The sequence below is a fragment of the Phalacrocorax aristotelis genome, chromosome 1 (genome assembly GCF_949628215.1).
Source record: "Phalacrocorax aristotelis chromosome 1, bGulAri2.1, whole genome shotgun sequence".
NCBI lineage: Eukaryota > Metazoa > Chordata > Aves > Suliformes > Phalacrocoracidae > Phalacrocorax > Phalacrocorax aristotelis.
In genome coordinates this window covers 84,063,755-84,080,418 of record NC_134276.1, presented here as the reverse complement: position 1 = coordinate 84,080,418, position 16,664 = coordinate 84,063,755, and the positions used below count along the sequence as shown (strand labels likewise).

Below are 16,664 nucleotides of genomic sequence, written 5' to 3'. Positions count from 1 at the left end.
GATCTTTTCAGCCATTGCGTGCAGGGTAGGTACAAGAGAGGTGCTGGAGTTTCTAAAGCAATGTAACACTACCAAGCAAACAAAAACAACTTTATTGAGTACTCCTGGCTTTTCCACTCCTACCTGTCCCAGGTGGTGCAGGATGTGGTCCTTTTGTCATTCCAGATTTGAAATATTGTAATATTAGTTCTGTAGTCCCTTTAAAATTAGTTTTACAATGCTTATATCCTGTTCGTATCTAATTTGATGCTAAGGAGTAATTTGCTAAAGGATTTGCGAGCTGGCCAACATGAGTCATTGTACTGTACCATGTCCTACTTGCTACTTTGGTGCCGTGCTTGGTCCCTACAGTTTGATTATCTGTCCCCTGCTCCCACTGAGTACTCCATGTTGTACCGCTCTGATCATTGCAGTGGATATAAAGGTTCACTGTTCTGCAGCCTTACCAGTTCTCCACTTCTCTGGTTTCCACCACCTCTAGACTAGGCATTTTTTCCCTGTCCTGCATTTAATTTTCTTCAGAAGTATGAATTTTGTCCTGATTTTGTTCTCCTGGCTTTGCCTTTACTCCAGTACCTGGATTCCATTACTTCAGCTTGCACACTTGTAGTCTACCAGCTTTAATTAATGCTTAGATATTTGGGACTTGATATTTGGAGGTCTTTCGCAGGAACTGTTATTACGTGTTTCATAGAGTAGTCCGCCTTTGATTACAGAATGTTTAATGTACCCAGATTTTTATTTGGTTTTCAGAGTTTTCACCCCTGAAATGTAATTATCTTTTTTCTCTTCTGTTTCTTGGTCTGGGGTGAAAAATCCACCCCATCTTATTATGTTTGAGGCTGTAAAACTCATGAAACACAGATACTTCTTTTGAGACTTTTTACCTTCCCTCCTCCAATAAGGGAGGGAAAAGCTTCCATTTCACTTTTCATGACATATAAGCAGTCCCTTATAAAAACCAATTTCTCTCTTCCACTGTTTCTTTGTGTTTGCTTTTCATTGGAAAATCTGCATTTCTAGTAAGCTTAGTCTGTCCACTTAGACAGACTGCTGTTACTAGATTTTGGATCCATTGCTTGGATACCGCGCCCACGGCTGAACTGATTCTTTTCCTACAAGTTACTCTCTCCCTGGGGACTCCTGTCTCTCATTAGACTTGTGCCTAGAGCTAGACTAAGGATTTAAATCCAGATGTTTTTCAAATTCGAAATTATGTTTTTGTTTAAATGTTTAAAGTCACTGTAGTAAGTCCATTTAACAAACAATAAAGATACTTCGACTGATGTTAACTAGGGCCATTCCCAGCCTATTCATGCTCACAATAAAATGACAGACAAGGGCATTCAGGTGAAGTCACAAGGTGACACGGCAACATGTTGAAATGCATTGTGTCTATTATTTAACTGCTTCTGTGCAGTTGTATGTGGGACTGTAACTTCGAGCTAAATGATCATTTTTGTGTATTTATCTTCTGCTGGATTTTTTCTGTGAAGTTACATTAAAGTGCTAATGCAATTGCCCTGGAGAAAGAAAAGTAACTGCAATATCTTGAGGGTGTTTATCTACAGCGGAAGCTACATGCACTTTAATCCATTAAGTAAGCAAGACGTGTGTGAGAAAGAAAGCCATTCAGACTCGGATTCCTGTTTTTCACAATGAAACTTGTGTGCCTGAGCTTGCCCGGTGAGTACCAAAAATAGCTCAGCAAAAAGGGCTTTCCCTGAGCACTTCCATTATTCACATGATGTAGCACCTTACATAACGCAAAGCGTGCACATCATCCCGCCGACTGCGGTGCACATGGATGCTAGCGAGCAAAAATTTCCACTGGGGACAGTAGTACCTAGTGTTTTAAAGGCAAAGTCAGGCTGAAGGCACTGATTTTTTTTCAGCGGGCAAGGCTATAAAATCTTACAAATCTGTTTGGGGGGGTCTGACGGAGGGATTTCAGTATGATTAAAATGGCAGAGACAGCAATTTGAAAATCACTGTTACCCAATGTGTCCCTCTTATTTTTAAAGATGGAAATATTGTATCATCCTGACAGCCGCAGTGACTCTGTTTGGGCACTTGGGGTACCTGCCTTGCCACCTGCAGCTCCATCCAGAGACCAGCCGTTCTCTGAAGCACTCATCCAGGTGCTGCCATCTTTGTGTAGCGGAGTTATCCTTTGCTGTTGTAATCACTTAGTCTCAGTCCCAGCTCTTTCATTTGAAAACACCATTTGTGCCTCCCTTTGCTAATCTGCATGCATGTGAACCCCCCTGGCTGCAGCATTGTTATTTGTATTGCTCTGTGTTCCCTGCACATGGGATTAAAGTCTGTCACAGCCTCCAGCTGCATATTTTTTTGGTTCGAGCTATAAAATATTGCTTTTAACACCAACGGTCCCAAACTTAACCCCTATTCTTGGTCACAGTGGTAATCACCACACATATAATTTAGGAAGTCATCTTTGAGATGATGGTATGAATACTAGTGTACTGTGAGTCATTTTGAACACTGATCATATAACATAATAATTACTGTTTTCAAAAAGGGATGACTGAACCTGTGTAAACACAGTTCTGCTTCCCTGGAAACATATAATTTCAAAAAATAAGCAAATCTTCTTTGACTATTACAAATAATATTTGAAAAAGATGTTCCTTTCTTTCAGGTGATTTGGCATTCTGCAAAATTTATATTTTAATATAACAAAATCGTACTACATTTTCAGTACCATCAGACTCTCAGCTTCTGCAACCTGTACTCTCTCTACGCAAAAAGTAGTATCATGATATGTAATAAATAGCCAATCATTTCTCTCAGCAGTGAAGTATTGCTACTGTTGGGTGTATTTCACTGTAAGCAGGAAGACTACGCAAATCTTTAGGACAAGGATTGAATGCTTCCTCCAGCAGAAACAGCATGGTGAAGGCACACAGGTTGAAGCACTCATTACCTGAGGATATGGGGTTTTATTCTGTATGGAAGATGGCAACAGGTCCTGCAAGTGCAATCTGTTCTTATGCAATGACAGGTCAATGGTTCAGCTGTAAATACAATTTCTGGACCGTCAACAACCCAACCCAGACTTTCCTAGAGAAACATTAACCAGTCTGATCTTTAGCTTAAGAGATCTGATGGTCTCTTAAGGTGCCTTGTGCTTTCATATAATGCTCTGAGGGTTGCAGCACTAAGAACAAGACCCAGCAGAACCAATAAAGAAAGCAGTGACAGAGATACAGGCTTACAAAACTGAGAACAGTATTTCTCTTGATTTGTAGGTCTAGCTGCTAAACCCAAGAATCCTGATCAGGCATGGTTTGGTGCCTATTTTTTCTCTCCCCAGATTAGCACTGGATGGTGCAGTATAAATAGTCAATTAGCCCTTTTTTACACTATCTCCTCCTGCCTGTGTCACAATCACTTGCCTGTGACTTTTAGGTTCACATTCACCATAAACCCTAGTTCAGAGTGCAATGCCTCAGCAAGTCAAGATCCCTGCTGGTGAGGCTTCTTGTGGCACCACAGGCTATGTTGCTCTGTTCTCCTCTGCACAAAAACGTCCTTCTCTTGAGCAGAAAAGTACTGAGCCGCAGCTACGATATCATTGGTCCAGAAACCTCCATCTTGGTATGTCTCCTCTGTTCACCTCTCAAGTGCATGTCGCTTCTGTGGTGGGAGTTCTCTGGGGAAATCAACACCAGTGCAACTCCGGCTCTTAGGGCTTTGCAGCAAAAATACTGCAGCAACCTGGCCTCACTGCGTACTGTCCTGGCTGCATATGAAATATGCAATATTCAAAAGTAGAAGAGAGGTTTCTGCAAGTGTTCCTTAGAGAGAGGGTAAACAAGCCTTACATGGACCTTAGCTGGACTAGTAGCACTATGTCACTGATAAGACATGCAACACTGGCTACCTGGACTGTTTTTGTAGTTGTATGGCATCAGCTTTCCAGTGACAGCATAGTAATATTGGTCCTATCTTCTAGAGAGACCTTGACATTTTTCTTTTTACATTCAGTTTTGTATATGTGTAAATATTATTATTTCAACAGTGGAAAATATTCAGCAATGAAGGCTCTCTTCTACCGCTTGATACCATAGCTCTGAAAGTGAACAATTTATTGCACTGCAAAACCTCTATCCTAATTTTGCTGTGTAACGTGAACTGTGATTTTTGCTTTGATTTTGAAAGCTACTGATTCCCTTTACAGTGTACAAAATCCGCTGAAATCATCTGCATCTTATAATCATGTAACTTTACAGAGCTTGATCAAAGTCAGAGGCCCATTACAGCTCAAAAGCTGCTCAGGCAATGTTTTTGTTCTGGGAAATCAGGTCCTAAGAGCTTTAAATCCTGGTCCCATTTTATTTAAATGAATAAATTTCATTTCTCAGCCACCAGTACCAAGCAGTGAGCTGCACACTAAGCTCATTTCTCTCTCCATCACTGATTTTATTACCTCCACAACTCACCCGTAATCTGGATCTATCAGCTGCTATCATATTGCTTCAGATCTGCTACATGTTATCCTGTGTAAAATATTTCAGCTCCATGGCTCTTCACCAAGGAAATAAAAAGAAACCAACAAAATACATTTTTTCATTCATAGATATTCATACTCCACTAAGCAGAGCCCAGGACACCACAAGGAGGAACACTGCAGGTTGATGGTTCAAGATTAAATATGATACTAATAAAAATGCATTTCATTATACATACCAAGTTTTGCTGGAATGCGCGCATCTGAAAAATGACAGTGGGATTTTCTGTCTCAAGGCATTTCCTATGCTCCTGTCCCCCCCATTCACCCCGTATTTATACAGGAGCAAGCTACTGAATACACATGCACTTTCCCTGGGAGGTTTGGAATGGGGGTGGCACAGGCCAACCACGGAAAAAAGCGAGCATAAGGATGGGCCACAAGAATGTACAACATGAAACTGCTGTTCATGCTGGGGACAGTATTGTATATTTTGTGCGGACATTTAGCAAAGAGAATACAAGAGACTACTGGTGATGCCATCAAAATCATCCATTTTGCTGATTTATGACATCATTGCACATACTAAAATTCTCTCTTGCTTTCTCTTTCTCTCTACAGTTTTACCCTCAAACTTGAATTGCCGATCTGATTCACTGTCCCGTAAGCTGATGACTCTTTGCTTCTCAAGCCATTCATGCGCCGCACGGACTCGACGCTTTCATTCCCAACAGTCATAGTCTGTGCCTGTCCCCAGAGTGTCAGCATAGATAGCAGCAGCAAGAATGAGAATATCACAGTGGAAACACGATGACACACATACACAACACGCAAAGAGAAGAATGGCTCAGTTAGAGAAGACCATCATGCAAAACAACATGAATCACTTTCAAAGCAAAATAAACGGAGAAAATTGTGAGAGACAAACTCAAGTCAAGAGACGCAGAAAACACCTCCTAAAAGGATGGCCTTAGTAACATTATTCCCTTTCTTGAAATTCTTGCAAGTGGATTCATAGGAAGAGTGAAAGCAAGCCTGTGCAAATGGATAGGTGTCTCTTACTCCAGCAGAATATTTCCTTGTATTTAATTGGGGCATTACCCATTTTGCAAAGTACTGACTGGCTTAGGATAAACACAGGTCTTCTGGTGATTTGGTTTTAAATAACTTTCTTTTAATAGTCACCAGAATAATCATTCCCACAGCAGATGAATGACCACTTCCATGGACCAAAACCTCATAATTTTTGAGCGATGCCACTGGGTACCATTACCTACCAAAGGTGGCTTCTTGCCTACTTGTTGATCTCTAAAGAGGACACCGTATCCAAACCTGAAATTACAGACCCCAAACAGCAGCTTCTGCTGCTGTCATGCTGGTTTTGGAAACAAAGGCTTCCAGTGGCGGTGCATCTGGCACGTGTGCCTGCAGACAGGCAAGCATTTCTGCCCTCTCCTGTAATCTAATCTTAACGGGAACCTCAATTCACCTGACAGTAATATTAAACCAGAGAACAGCACTGGATTGCTTCCCAGAGCATCCATCAAATATTACATTAGCTGCAGAACATTTATTAGACAGACCTGTCAAAACACAAATGCCCTGTGCCATTGTTGTCATCCCTCTTGTGAAGAAAACCATTATTTGTGGCTTGAAGCACTCGTGCAGCTCAAGCAAATACTTACCACTTTGCAAACGCATAAACCTAAATGTTTCTATTGATACTGAAAACCAGTGACACAGATACAGGAAGGATGAAACCTTTATAGTTGTGGGAATGATCATAACTGGAATAAAGTTCAATTTAATGATTATTCTTGTCTTTCCATTTACCAAAACAAAAATCAGGAAAGGTGGACAGACTTCCTAAAAATATTTCTAGACTGGCATGTAGGTTAAAAACAAGCTTCTCCTCTACATTTCAGTCACTGGTATAAAATGATGTGATAATGATACAAATAGTCCCTTTGCTAAAAATCTAAACTTAGTATCAGTAACAAACTGCAGAAGAGTAGAATGTAGGGAGGAAATTGTCCTAAACCTTCTCTTTTTTAAAGTGGACATGTTTCCTGGTTTCAGCTGGGAAAGACACCAGCCGCTGGTGGTTTAGAAGCAAGGACAGAACTGCTGATCACTCTGCAATGGGCTAAGGAATCTCCCATTGTAGCATGACTAGCTAGGGTAGCCCTAGAAAAGATATTTCTCAAGCATGTGCTGATGTCAGCACATCTGGATGATGTCAAAGAAATAATATTGGTACTCTATCTATGTCATTGCTTCCAGCTGTTCCTTAGCCACTGGTGTGTGCCACATAACAGCACAATATTTGGGGATTAGAAGAAAATCTAATTTCACAGGTAAATGTACAGCTGCCTCAGCAATTGCAAGAAGAGGATAAAATTCTTGGAATCAGTGACCAATCTATTGACATTTATCAGTAACTTCATAAACTGCAGATAAAGCCAGCAGCCAGTTTTCAGATCTTTACCAAGGAGTAAATCACTCAAAAGGAAACTTTAGAATAAGACTGTCCTCCAAGGGCAAGAAAAACTGAGGTGAGGAATCAACCGCATGTCAGTGTGCAGTCACCCCAAGTAAAGAGCAGCTGTACCTTGTTTTGTCTTCTTTGCCTTCTTCGAAGCCTCAGAAACTCCTTGTGCTGCCGTGAAACGAAGTTGACTGCTGCATATTCCAGTAATGCAGCAAAGACAAAGAGAAGGCACACGGCCATCCAGATGTCGATAGCTTTTACATAGGAGACCTACAAAGAAATAAGACACAGCATGTTATATTTCAAAATTCTTAATGAGCTGAAGATATTGACGTGAAAAAACAAATACATTTTTGCACAGCATGAGTTCCAGTTGTTCACTGAGCTGTTTTTTTCTTGTTTTGTGTTTTGGTTTGTTAGTTTATTGGTTTATAACAAATAAATAATCCAACTATTAATGGAAATGCGTGTTCACAAAGAATACACAAATTACAAGCTACTGCCTTTAGGAAAAGAATCAGGATTAGTCTAACAAAATACAAGAGTTTTTATAGTCACAATCACAGCTTATCAGAGAGAATACGAATACAGGGCGTGATATAATACCTATTGAAAGACAACTCTAGAAAGTTTATAATCTCTTTCTTCTTTTATGAACCAATTACCATATTGATCAAATAGCTGTATTTGGTATCCATAACCTCAATGTAAACTCAGAGTACTGTATCCTAGTAGTTGATACGATTTTATTAATATGTGTTATTAAATATTTGATCCTAGTTGCATGACCTTTATCCAACAACTCTATAAGAAAAATAAGTCTTAATGGATATTATCTACTACAAATACCAAATGCCTCTGTTCTAGTAAAAGCCTATTCTGATTTGAATTGACTGGTCCACAATAAAATTTGATGTATTACAGCACTGCAATGTCACAAGATCTTTATCATATTACCCACACAGGGGGCTAAACAGTACCCAGTTAAAGAGCTACACACTATGCATATCAAAGGCACGTTGTCCTCCATAGCTGTATTTGGTGTCTGCCTTTCTTTGTAGTCTTTCAGTTTTTAAGCAAAGATCTTTTGATTAGGCAACAGCAGGTTGTCTCTTTTGGTTATCAAGCATTACATCCAGGGTGGAATTAAAATCATCTGACTTTTACTGTCTACGACATACATGTGAGCTGGTTGTCTGAACTCCTTTGATATAAATAAATCAAGGAATGAAGAACGGGCATTTCTAGGATGCAATGCATCTGAACTGTTTTAGTTGTATTCTTTGGGATGTGATGAATAACCCACAAACTGTGCTTCTTCACCTTCATCTCTGTAAAGAGGAGCTTAGAACCACTGTCTCAGCATAGGCACATGGGGCTTTACTCAGCTGTCTAGATAAAAGAATCATGTACTGCCACATTAGGTACCTAGCCTCCTTCTGCTAATCCAGCAGAGCACAAATGTCCACTATTATATTAACCAGTCCTCTGGAGATGTCTCAGGTATCCAAGGTCACCTCAAATGGCACCACCATATGACTGAATCAAGATAAGCAAAATGGATCATACCTAAACTCTGAAAAATTGTAACCAAAGGCATTTAACATCTGAATAATACCCTGCAGGCCAAATATTTCAATGCAGTCAAAACATACAGGGGTCTGAAAAAAGAAGAGGAAAGGATGTGTTGTGTATTTAACACTCTAATGTTTAGGAGACCCAATCTCCACCTTGGAAAACTCTACCTCTACCCTTTGCACACACTATTCAAAACGACCTTGTTGTTATGGTCGTGGCTACTGTTTCATGATGAAGGGAAGCACACCTAGTTCAGTAGATTTTGCTCCTGTTTACCATGTGCTTGAATAGCATCACTTTTGAAACCCTGTAGAACATTTTTTTGTTACCGTCAAATGGAAATGACTGCACTATGTGCTCCAGCAAGCAATACGAGCAGAGGAAGTGGCATTTAAATCACGGCAGAAAGGATACAGAGCTCCATGCTGCAGATCCTGAACACTGAGCAGGATATTTGAGAGAGGCCAAATACCATTATCCAGCCTGCATCATGGGGAACATACATTTCTGTAGATGAGGCTACACTCCAGCTCCACACTGCCATGCCCGCTGCAATGCCCACAATACAACATGCGCAGGCTGAGATGGAAAAGGAGGAGTTAGCAGGCTACGGTGACACTATGAATCTGTGCCTTTCAATTAGATACAGAACAGGTATGCATTTCTCTCTCCCACACATAAAAATATCTTACGAGTGACATCTTTACCGAGCAGCTGTAAAACCCAATGAAAACTCAACAATGTCCCAGACACTCTGTGCCACAGGCTGAGGCATGGGAAAAATCAAGTCACTGTAATTTCTATAAAATGCAGCTGAGTTTAGATTATTTGTTACCTTCCTTGAACGGGCAGTTTGTTTTTCTTTACAAATGCCCTTTGGAGAGATATTAGATGTGCATAGACAGCTGGACTGTCCTGCCAGAGACAGCACAATGCAGAGCTGAAGCCACAAGAATCAGCGTTTCTGACTGTGCAAATCCTGTCCTAGTGGGCTTAAAGTAGGGAGGGCAAAATAATAAAGGAAGGCCTGAGTTAGCCTTCCTGCCACTTACACAGTGCCACCATAAATGGCATCTACACAACTGCTGAGCCAGATGGATTATTTTAACCCCAGCCTGATGGGCTGGAATCAGAAGATCACAATATACTTTGCCGGTAAGTAGCTTGTTTTATTGTTTATCCATTGCCTTACCATGGCACAGCTTTAAATGTGAAAACAGCACATTAAAAATAAATAAATGGAGAAGTTCTTCTGATCCCTGTGTTTTCAAATCACTTCATGTTCTTTTATCTATGTATCCCCAGTATTTACAAAATTAAGCTGCTAAAAGCCTAAAATCCCATGCAATTTTCTGAAGTCAGACTTTTTTCTAGCTACCTAGGAGGGCCTTTGCTGGTACAAGTTTCCAAAGAAGTCCTAAAGTGAGTGTCCAGATTTTGGACTAGCACGTTGATATCTAAAGCGTGCACAGTGCAAAGATGCAGTGGATTTTAGGGTCTCTGTCTGGTTTAGCTGACTTTAACCTATGTCTTCCTTCAACTAGGAAATGGTCACATCTACCAGACTGTAGACTGATCTGAAGTGTACCTCCCTCAACCAGCCTTGCTGAAGCTGTTCTGCTTTGTATGAAAACTTAAAATCCATTGGCTTGGGGACTGGGAACAGAGTCTCCCCTTCCTAGATGCAAATCTTAAACAGTGTAATATGAGGTCTGTCTCTGTGTCTCAAACACATGCAGGGATTGAGAAGGCCCTATCACAGAATATTTCATGGTGCTTGAACAATTTCCTCAGTGAGATGAGCACAGAAAGGATGTGAATTTGATCTATACAATCCAGGTGAGTGCTATAACCGTTTGCCTTCCAGATGCTGTAACTTCTTATTGTGGTTCCAATGAAATGTCTTTTTCTAAGAGCTCCTCAGCCATTCCCCACTTAACTCCACAGGAAACTCTCCACTCAGCAGGCTCTACTGTGCATCTCATTCTTAGGTGCTTATTTCTCCTTTGCACTATACAAGGAACCTTTCACATCTAATTTTTAATTAAAAATATTGCTGAGTGACACAGTCATAGGAGCTGGGGTCTGCAAAACCTAGTACATAGTGATATCATAGGCAGATCCATTGCTTTGGGAGGTTCTTCCACCAAACTAAAAAACATTACCAGCTATTTTTTCCCAGATCATAGTATATCTTGAAAACTCCACTAAAAGGCTTACATCACCTGCTTTTGTAAGGCCTTGTCAAACAATACTGTATCTCCAGCTTCCTTAACTACCATGTCCACGCCTCATGCTCCAGAGTCACTACTGCATACATGTAGGACATTATAGACCCTGATTTTTTTCTTTTAGAAGGTTTTGTCTCACCGTGTTATGTACATGCATGTTTTTTTAAAATAATGGTAAGAAATAAGCACTTTTAGGACAAAATGTATCTAAGTGGAAGGTAGATATCTATACTATAGGCAAGCAAACTGTACCCTAAAAATGCCAGCCTCTCATTTTTGACCAAGACTGGAGTTTTGGATGGCTATTTCAGGTATATATGTCTGCTTGATATAGGTGTACATTGACTAGATAAAGCCTCTCTCTTAGCTAGTGTCCTGGTGTAATCCTAAACAGAATAGAGCAGAATAAAATAAGTTATCCACATAAACCTATGTAATAGACACTTTTACTTGAGCATTTGCCACCTTTCCTGTAATTTTACTTGCAGGACAGAATGTAAGGTGTGCAGTAACACTAAAAATTCAGTGCAAACATTATCAAGCTATCAAGTAGTAGTAGTGATTGGTGTTTTTTCAAAGGTAGACCTTGCAAAACTTTATCTGAAAAGCTTGTAAATGCAACAGCATGCTGGATCCATTTACTCTGCAGCACTCTCAGAAGTGGGTGTTTGCAAATTCTGTCTTGTTCAATATTATCGTGTTCAGAAAGCACGTTAAGAATTTCTTGCCCTTTTCTTTCTTTAAATAGCCACTCCACTTTTGCTGAATGTTGCAGAGCTTCCCCTCTAAGGTTGTCTGGGGGGAGGGGATTTAATGGCTGCACCAATAAAACCATAAATTACATCAATTATTCAGATGCTCTGTAAATGTTTTAGGGCCAGCTAATGAGGGAAATTTTTCAGAGTGAGAGCTGTCTGCACCAAGAGCGAAGTATGATAAGGCTGAGCATGGTAAATGTGACAAAGCAACTCCTTTCCCTTCATAAGTTTCCTCATTTGTTATTTGGCCATGACAACTATCTAAAAAGACCAGTTTATGCACGGCTGTAGCATCAATGACCCCAGTGAAGTTCCTGGAAATGAAAGCCTAAGGAGGATCACACTGTTCATAAAGGTCTTGCAAAGATTAAACCTTCTACTTTTTGAGCTCTATTTTAGCACTACGGCCCTCTCACAGCTTCTGGGTACCTTTCGGAATATTGCCATGTGTCACCACCAGAGTAAGGCAAGCTTTTGTGGAGAGAAGCCAGGGGAAAACATGGTCATGGGTCCTGCAGTTGAGCAGTTGTCATCTGTTGACATTTGTGTATCAACCCAAATGTGAGCTCTATTTCTGCTGCAGCGCCAGCCTCATGAGTCTCCAGACAACTGTTTTAACTCTGTGATTCAGCTGAACAGGTGTAAAATGGAAATAAGGACACATCCATTCTCTCCCAGAGTTCTGCATTATGAAAACACCCTCAATATGCAATGCAAGGTGCTCAACCTGTGTTAAAAATATATATATTCACTTATTTTGGTTTATAGGACCTCATGAAAAAATATTTTTGACTCGTGATATGAAGCCCCAAACCTCTGCTTTTGCACAATACCACATCCTAGGCAAGAACTTTTCAAAGAAGAACATTTTCAGCTACTGGAAAATGTTACAATTTGAAATTAATTGCTCCTATGCATTAAAAAAATCTATTGGGGAAAAAGGTTTCAGAGAATTTTTCAGATTGGAAATCTGGAAATAGAACAAAGTAACATTTTAAATCAAAACTGAAACAAAAGTTATGTAAAACTGCCTTCCAGTACAAGACACTGTCGTTGCATTAAATTTCACTTTATTTTTTTAAAACCAAAGCACTTACATGGAACTCTGTTATCATAAAACTTACTGAGTTGGTTTGCTTTTTTTTTTTAAATCTTGAGTTCATAAAGAAATTGATAGCTCTTTCCTGCGTATCAGCTTTATATAGCTGAAGCTGAAAATGCCAGTCCTGGTTTCATCACATTTTCCAAGCAGAGAAGTCTCTGAATGAAGAACATGCTGTCAGCTGCTATTACAAGGAAAGTATTTTCTTTTTGTCTTACTTTTACTTTGTATCTTTCCTTTCACCCAAGTATTTCACCCCACAAAATATCAGCATTCTAAAACAAATTTATATCAGAAAATGTAAATTACTTTCCCAGTCCTAAGCACTTAGTCATTTTATACTACTCTGGTGTTACAACACTTTCTGGTTAATTATCCTTCACACTGTGCAATTTTAAAGGGTCATAGTCACTGTGCACTGTCAGGCCAACAAGACTTTTTAGCTTAGTGGATAGTACAGCATAAAACAGAAAGTGGTTTAGATTGCACCAAGTTTAAAATTAATGGTATTGATCACCTGGTGAGGAAATCTCCATGAAGTGTTCAGGAAGTAAAGCAACTGTCCATCACAGCTGGCTTTGGGACCTGTTCTTGAAGGTGGCTGCTTCTGCAGGGGAGGGAGTGATAATGAAAGCTTTCGTCTTCTAGACTGTGGTAAATGTTTGTCTCTTCAAGAATTTAATGTCCATATTCCTTCCATAACTTACTTTGCAATAAAACAGGTTAAGCTGTCAGACCTACTGTTCTGTTACTGGAAAATGAGTGCTCATAGTATTGGGCAGCTGTTGACAGCAGATGGTTCATCAGTGAATGCGTCCTGTGGAAGTTGTGAGTGTCCTTCGTCAGCTCACTTTGTGCATTGCTAGGTGGCTTGGGAAGACAACCAGCCTGGCTGGTGACCTTCTTTCCTTCTGAGGTGAAATGGGGTTAAAATCAAGTCCCAAATGTGCCACTCAGGACCCAAGATACTACCCTCAGAGTAAAATACCTGTTCTGAGATGATGACATAACTAATTTTGTTTGCGTGTTGGATGAGTGAAAAAATGTCAATATTTGGTGAATGTGAAACTCTTTTCCCAGTTATTTTACTAAACCCCCCCCCCATTTTGTTTAATTGACCAAAATATTTTTCTCAACAATTTTTTCTTTCTTTTTTTTTTTCAGAAATACTTACTTCAGCTTCCATGTTTAAATGAAATGTGGGCAATTTTCAAAATGAAACAAGAAACAAGCAAGAAATATTTAATTTAAAAATGCTGAAACAAACTTTCTAATCCTCCCTCCATTATTCAGATTCCATCTGAAAGTATCCACCTAACTCAGCAGGGACTACCAAGTTGTTCCAGTCACCCAAAATTGCCTTTTTCAGTGAATAAACTATTCATCTAAAATTTTTTGCTCTATTTCTATCGCTGTTTCTGCCAACTCATGTGATGCTAAACCTCCTACCCACTGCTGATGCAGAACTAAATGCCTACTGCATTCAAGCCAGGAAAAGTATTGAAACCATTTATGGTTTGTATTTCCTTCAAAGATGAAGAAAAGTTTTCTTCAAGTCTTTGAAGATGATGAGGGGGTTAAGGTATTTACAAAGATGCTCAGACACAGGACCCTGGAGCAAGATGTTCCAGTCCTTCAGAGTGGAGCTGGCCCCAAGAAACTGCAGGTATTATCCAACACTTTGTGTACCTCTGCAACATGTGGCTAGCACCGATTCAGATGATGCAGGACTGTGTTATAGTACATCCTGCAGGATGTGACAAAGGGAGAGCAGAGCAGTAACTGCACAATGGAGACCGATATTTCTTCAAATTATGTAACTATATTCTACCTGACTCATATAAAAAAAGTAAATTTGTGTTCCAGGTAAAGGAAAGCCATTCTAGTGAAGCAATAAAGTATTTCTTTTTAGCACAGGCTGTTTCTATTCATACTTTATGCTCCTTGTTCTCAAAAAGCATATTTCCACCTTTGAAAAATGTAATCCCACAAATACAGAATCAGTTATCAGATTGGCGAAGCCAAGACTGCTTGTTTTTCCTTCCCAAGGGCATATGAAGTATTGGCATGTTCATCATGTGTCACTTTGTGCAATCATATGGTGAGGTTGCTTTGTATTTCCCATTCCTGACAATTCAGTCTTTCTGCACATGAAATTTAGACAGGATGTACCATTTCCACTTCAAAAGCCCTTTACTTCCTTGAAAATAGTGTGACTATTTTTCAGACAAAGAAAAAAAATACATCTGAGCAATAGCTTAAGGCAATTTTTCTAACCAAGAATGTTACAGCTGAGAAAACAAAGGCTTGTGCTTTGGACAGATAATGGTGTTGGTTCTCAGTTTGGGAGCAAACTGGGTGATTTTACCATGCATTGATAATGCAGGGGTGGGCCGACCTCTTCTACTTGGAATGAAGTAACAGTAACTGAAATTGTAGCCGGGGTCAAAAGCCCACTTTTGCAAACAGGTGGTCAACTATGTGTTGTATCCCTTTTCACTAAGATGACAATAAAGTGGAAATGTCTCTTACATCTAGGCCAGAAGTTCAGGTCCAGCCTAGACCACTCAGAAATGGTTAACAAGATGGTACAGATGGGAAATGCTGAATTATTTGGAAACAGGAGATGCTGGTGACCCTCCCCAAGAACTGTGTTTTGTCCATGCCCCGTGAAAAAGGGCAGAGTGGAACTAGGAATGAGCAGATCTGGACCAGGGTGTGTGAAGTCTGGGCACATGGATGGACCAAATAATAAAGGGACTAGTTATTTCTCTCTGTCTCTTTTCAGCTGCCTGAAGAAACAGATTTTGGGGACAATCAAAACTGTGAAAGAGAGAGAGGGGGGGAAAAATGCAGATTCCTCTGTTCATCATTAATTAGGACCTTGGCATCTGCCAGGGCACCACTGACTTTTCTCATTGCCCTGATCCTGAAAAACACTGGACAAGAACAGGTCAGGGGACACCACCACTCCCACCAGTTCAACCACATCCTCAACACTATATGGAAATAGGAAATAGTGGGGTTTGTCAGTCTCCAGCCTGGTTGCCTCTCTCTGCCCTCTTGGTAAAAATGTCTGGCTTCACTGGCCGACAAAAATATGCTCTGCAGTAGTGTTGCGGACCAAGAGGCATCCAAACCTGCCCCAACCCAATGTCACAGCCGGAGGTGGCACAGTTTTGTCAGATCTCAGACAAGCCAGTAAGACCCACAGTCTGTGCCTGAGCTGTCTCAGACAGAGACCTGCAATACCAAGCACCAAGCACCAGCTTCTCGCCACTAATATTCTGCACATCGCTGCTCTTTTTCTCGGTCCTGTTTTGTGTGTTTTGTCTTCTTCTGTCTTCAAGAAATCAGCCTTGAATAAGAGCTCAGAACCATTTGACTAAGTCCTTTTCTTTTGTTCTTCAAAAACAACCAGATTTCTGATAAAGCTTTCCACTGTTAAAGGGAAAAACAATCCTCTTGTCCCCACAAAAAAATGGGGACTCTGTGCATCCAGACTCCCAAAAGGTTACTGCAGCATCTTAGTGTCCCAAGAGTTAATCCTTTGGGTTTGGCTTGTGAATAAAGAAAGGCAGAAAAGCAAGCCCATGTTGGTAGAAATAAAATAAATAATACCAATATTTCTGACATTTCTTGTGTATGGACAAAGAAAATAATCAAAAGATTGGTGGAGCCATGGTGATCAGTTTATAAAGGTGACATAAGGATTGATGTCCCTGCTCCAAGGAAGCAGCTTCTTATTGTTAAGTAATTGAAAGACATTTATCACTCAGAAATACCCTCATATCCAGCTGAGAACAGTGCAAATTGAGAATTATATGCAGCTGCATTAAGACACAGGCAAGTACGCGTACAGGCAGCCTTTGTGGCTAGATGACAACGTCCGTCTCAGGTCTCATTTACAACGGAAGTTTCTGGCTCTTCCTTCTTCGTGAAATCAACAGATAAAATTTCTTTAATGTCATTAAATGCTCGCTTGACTACTTGGACTCTAAGTGGTAAAATCTTCAGTGGACGAGAGTGA

At 40.2% G+C, this 16,664-nt stretch overlaps 1 protein-coding gene across 1 annotated transcript in view; it reads right to left on the bottom strand.

The window, feature by feature from the left end:
* The window catches only part of GLRA2 (glycine receptor alpha 2), a 128,525-nt gene that overhangs the window by 22,232 nt on the left and 89,629 nt on the right, over positions 1–16,664 (bottom strand). Inside the window, exon 8 of the mRNA XM_075095888.1 lies at positions 7,086–7,235. Coding sequence (XP_074951989.1) covers positions 7,086–7,235 — 150 coding nt within the window. The remainder of the gene's footprint in view (positions 1–7,085; positions 7,236–16,664) is intronic.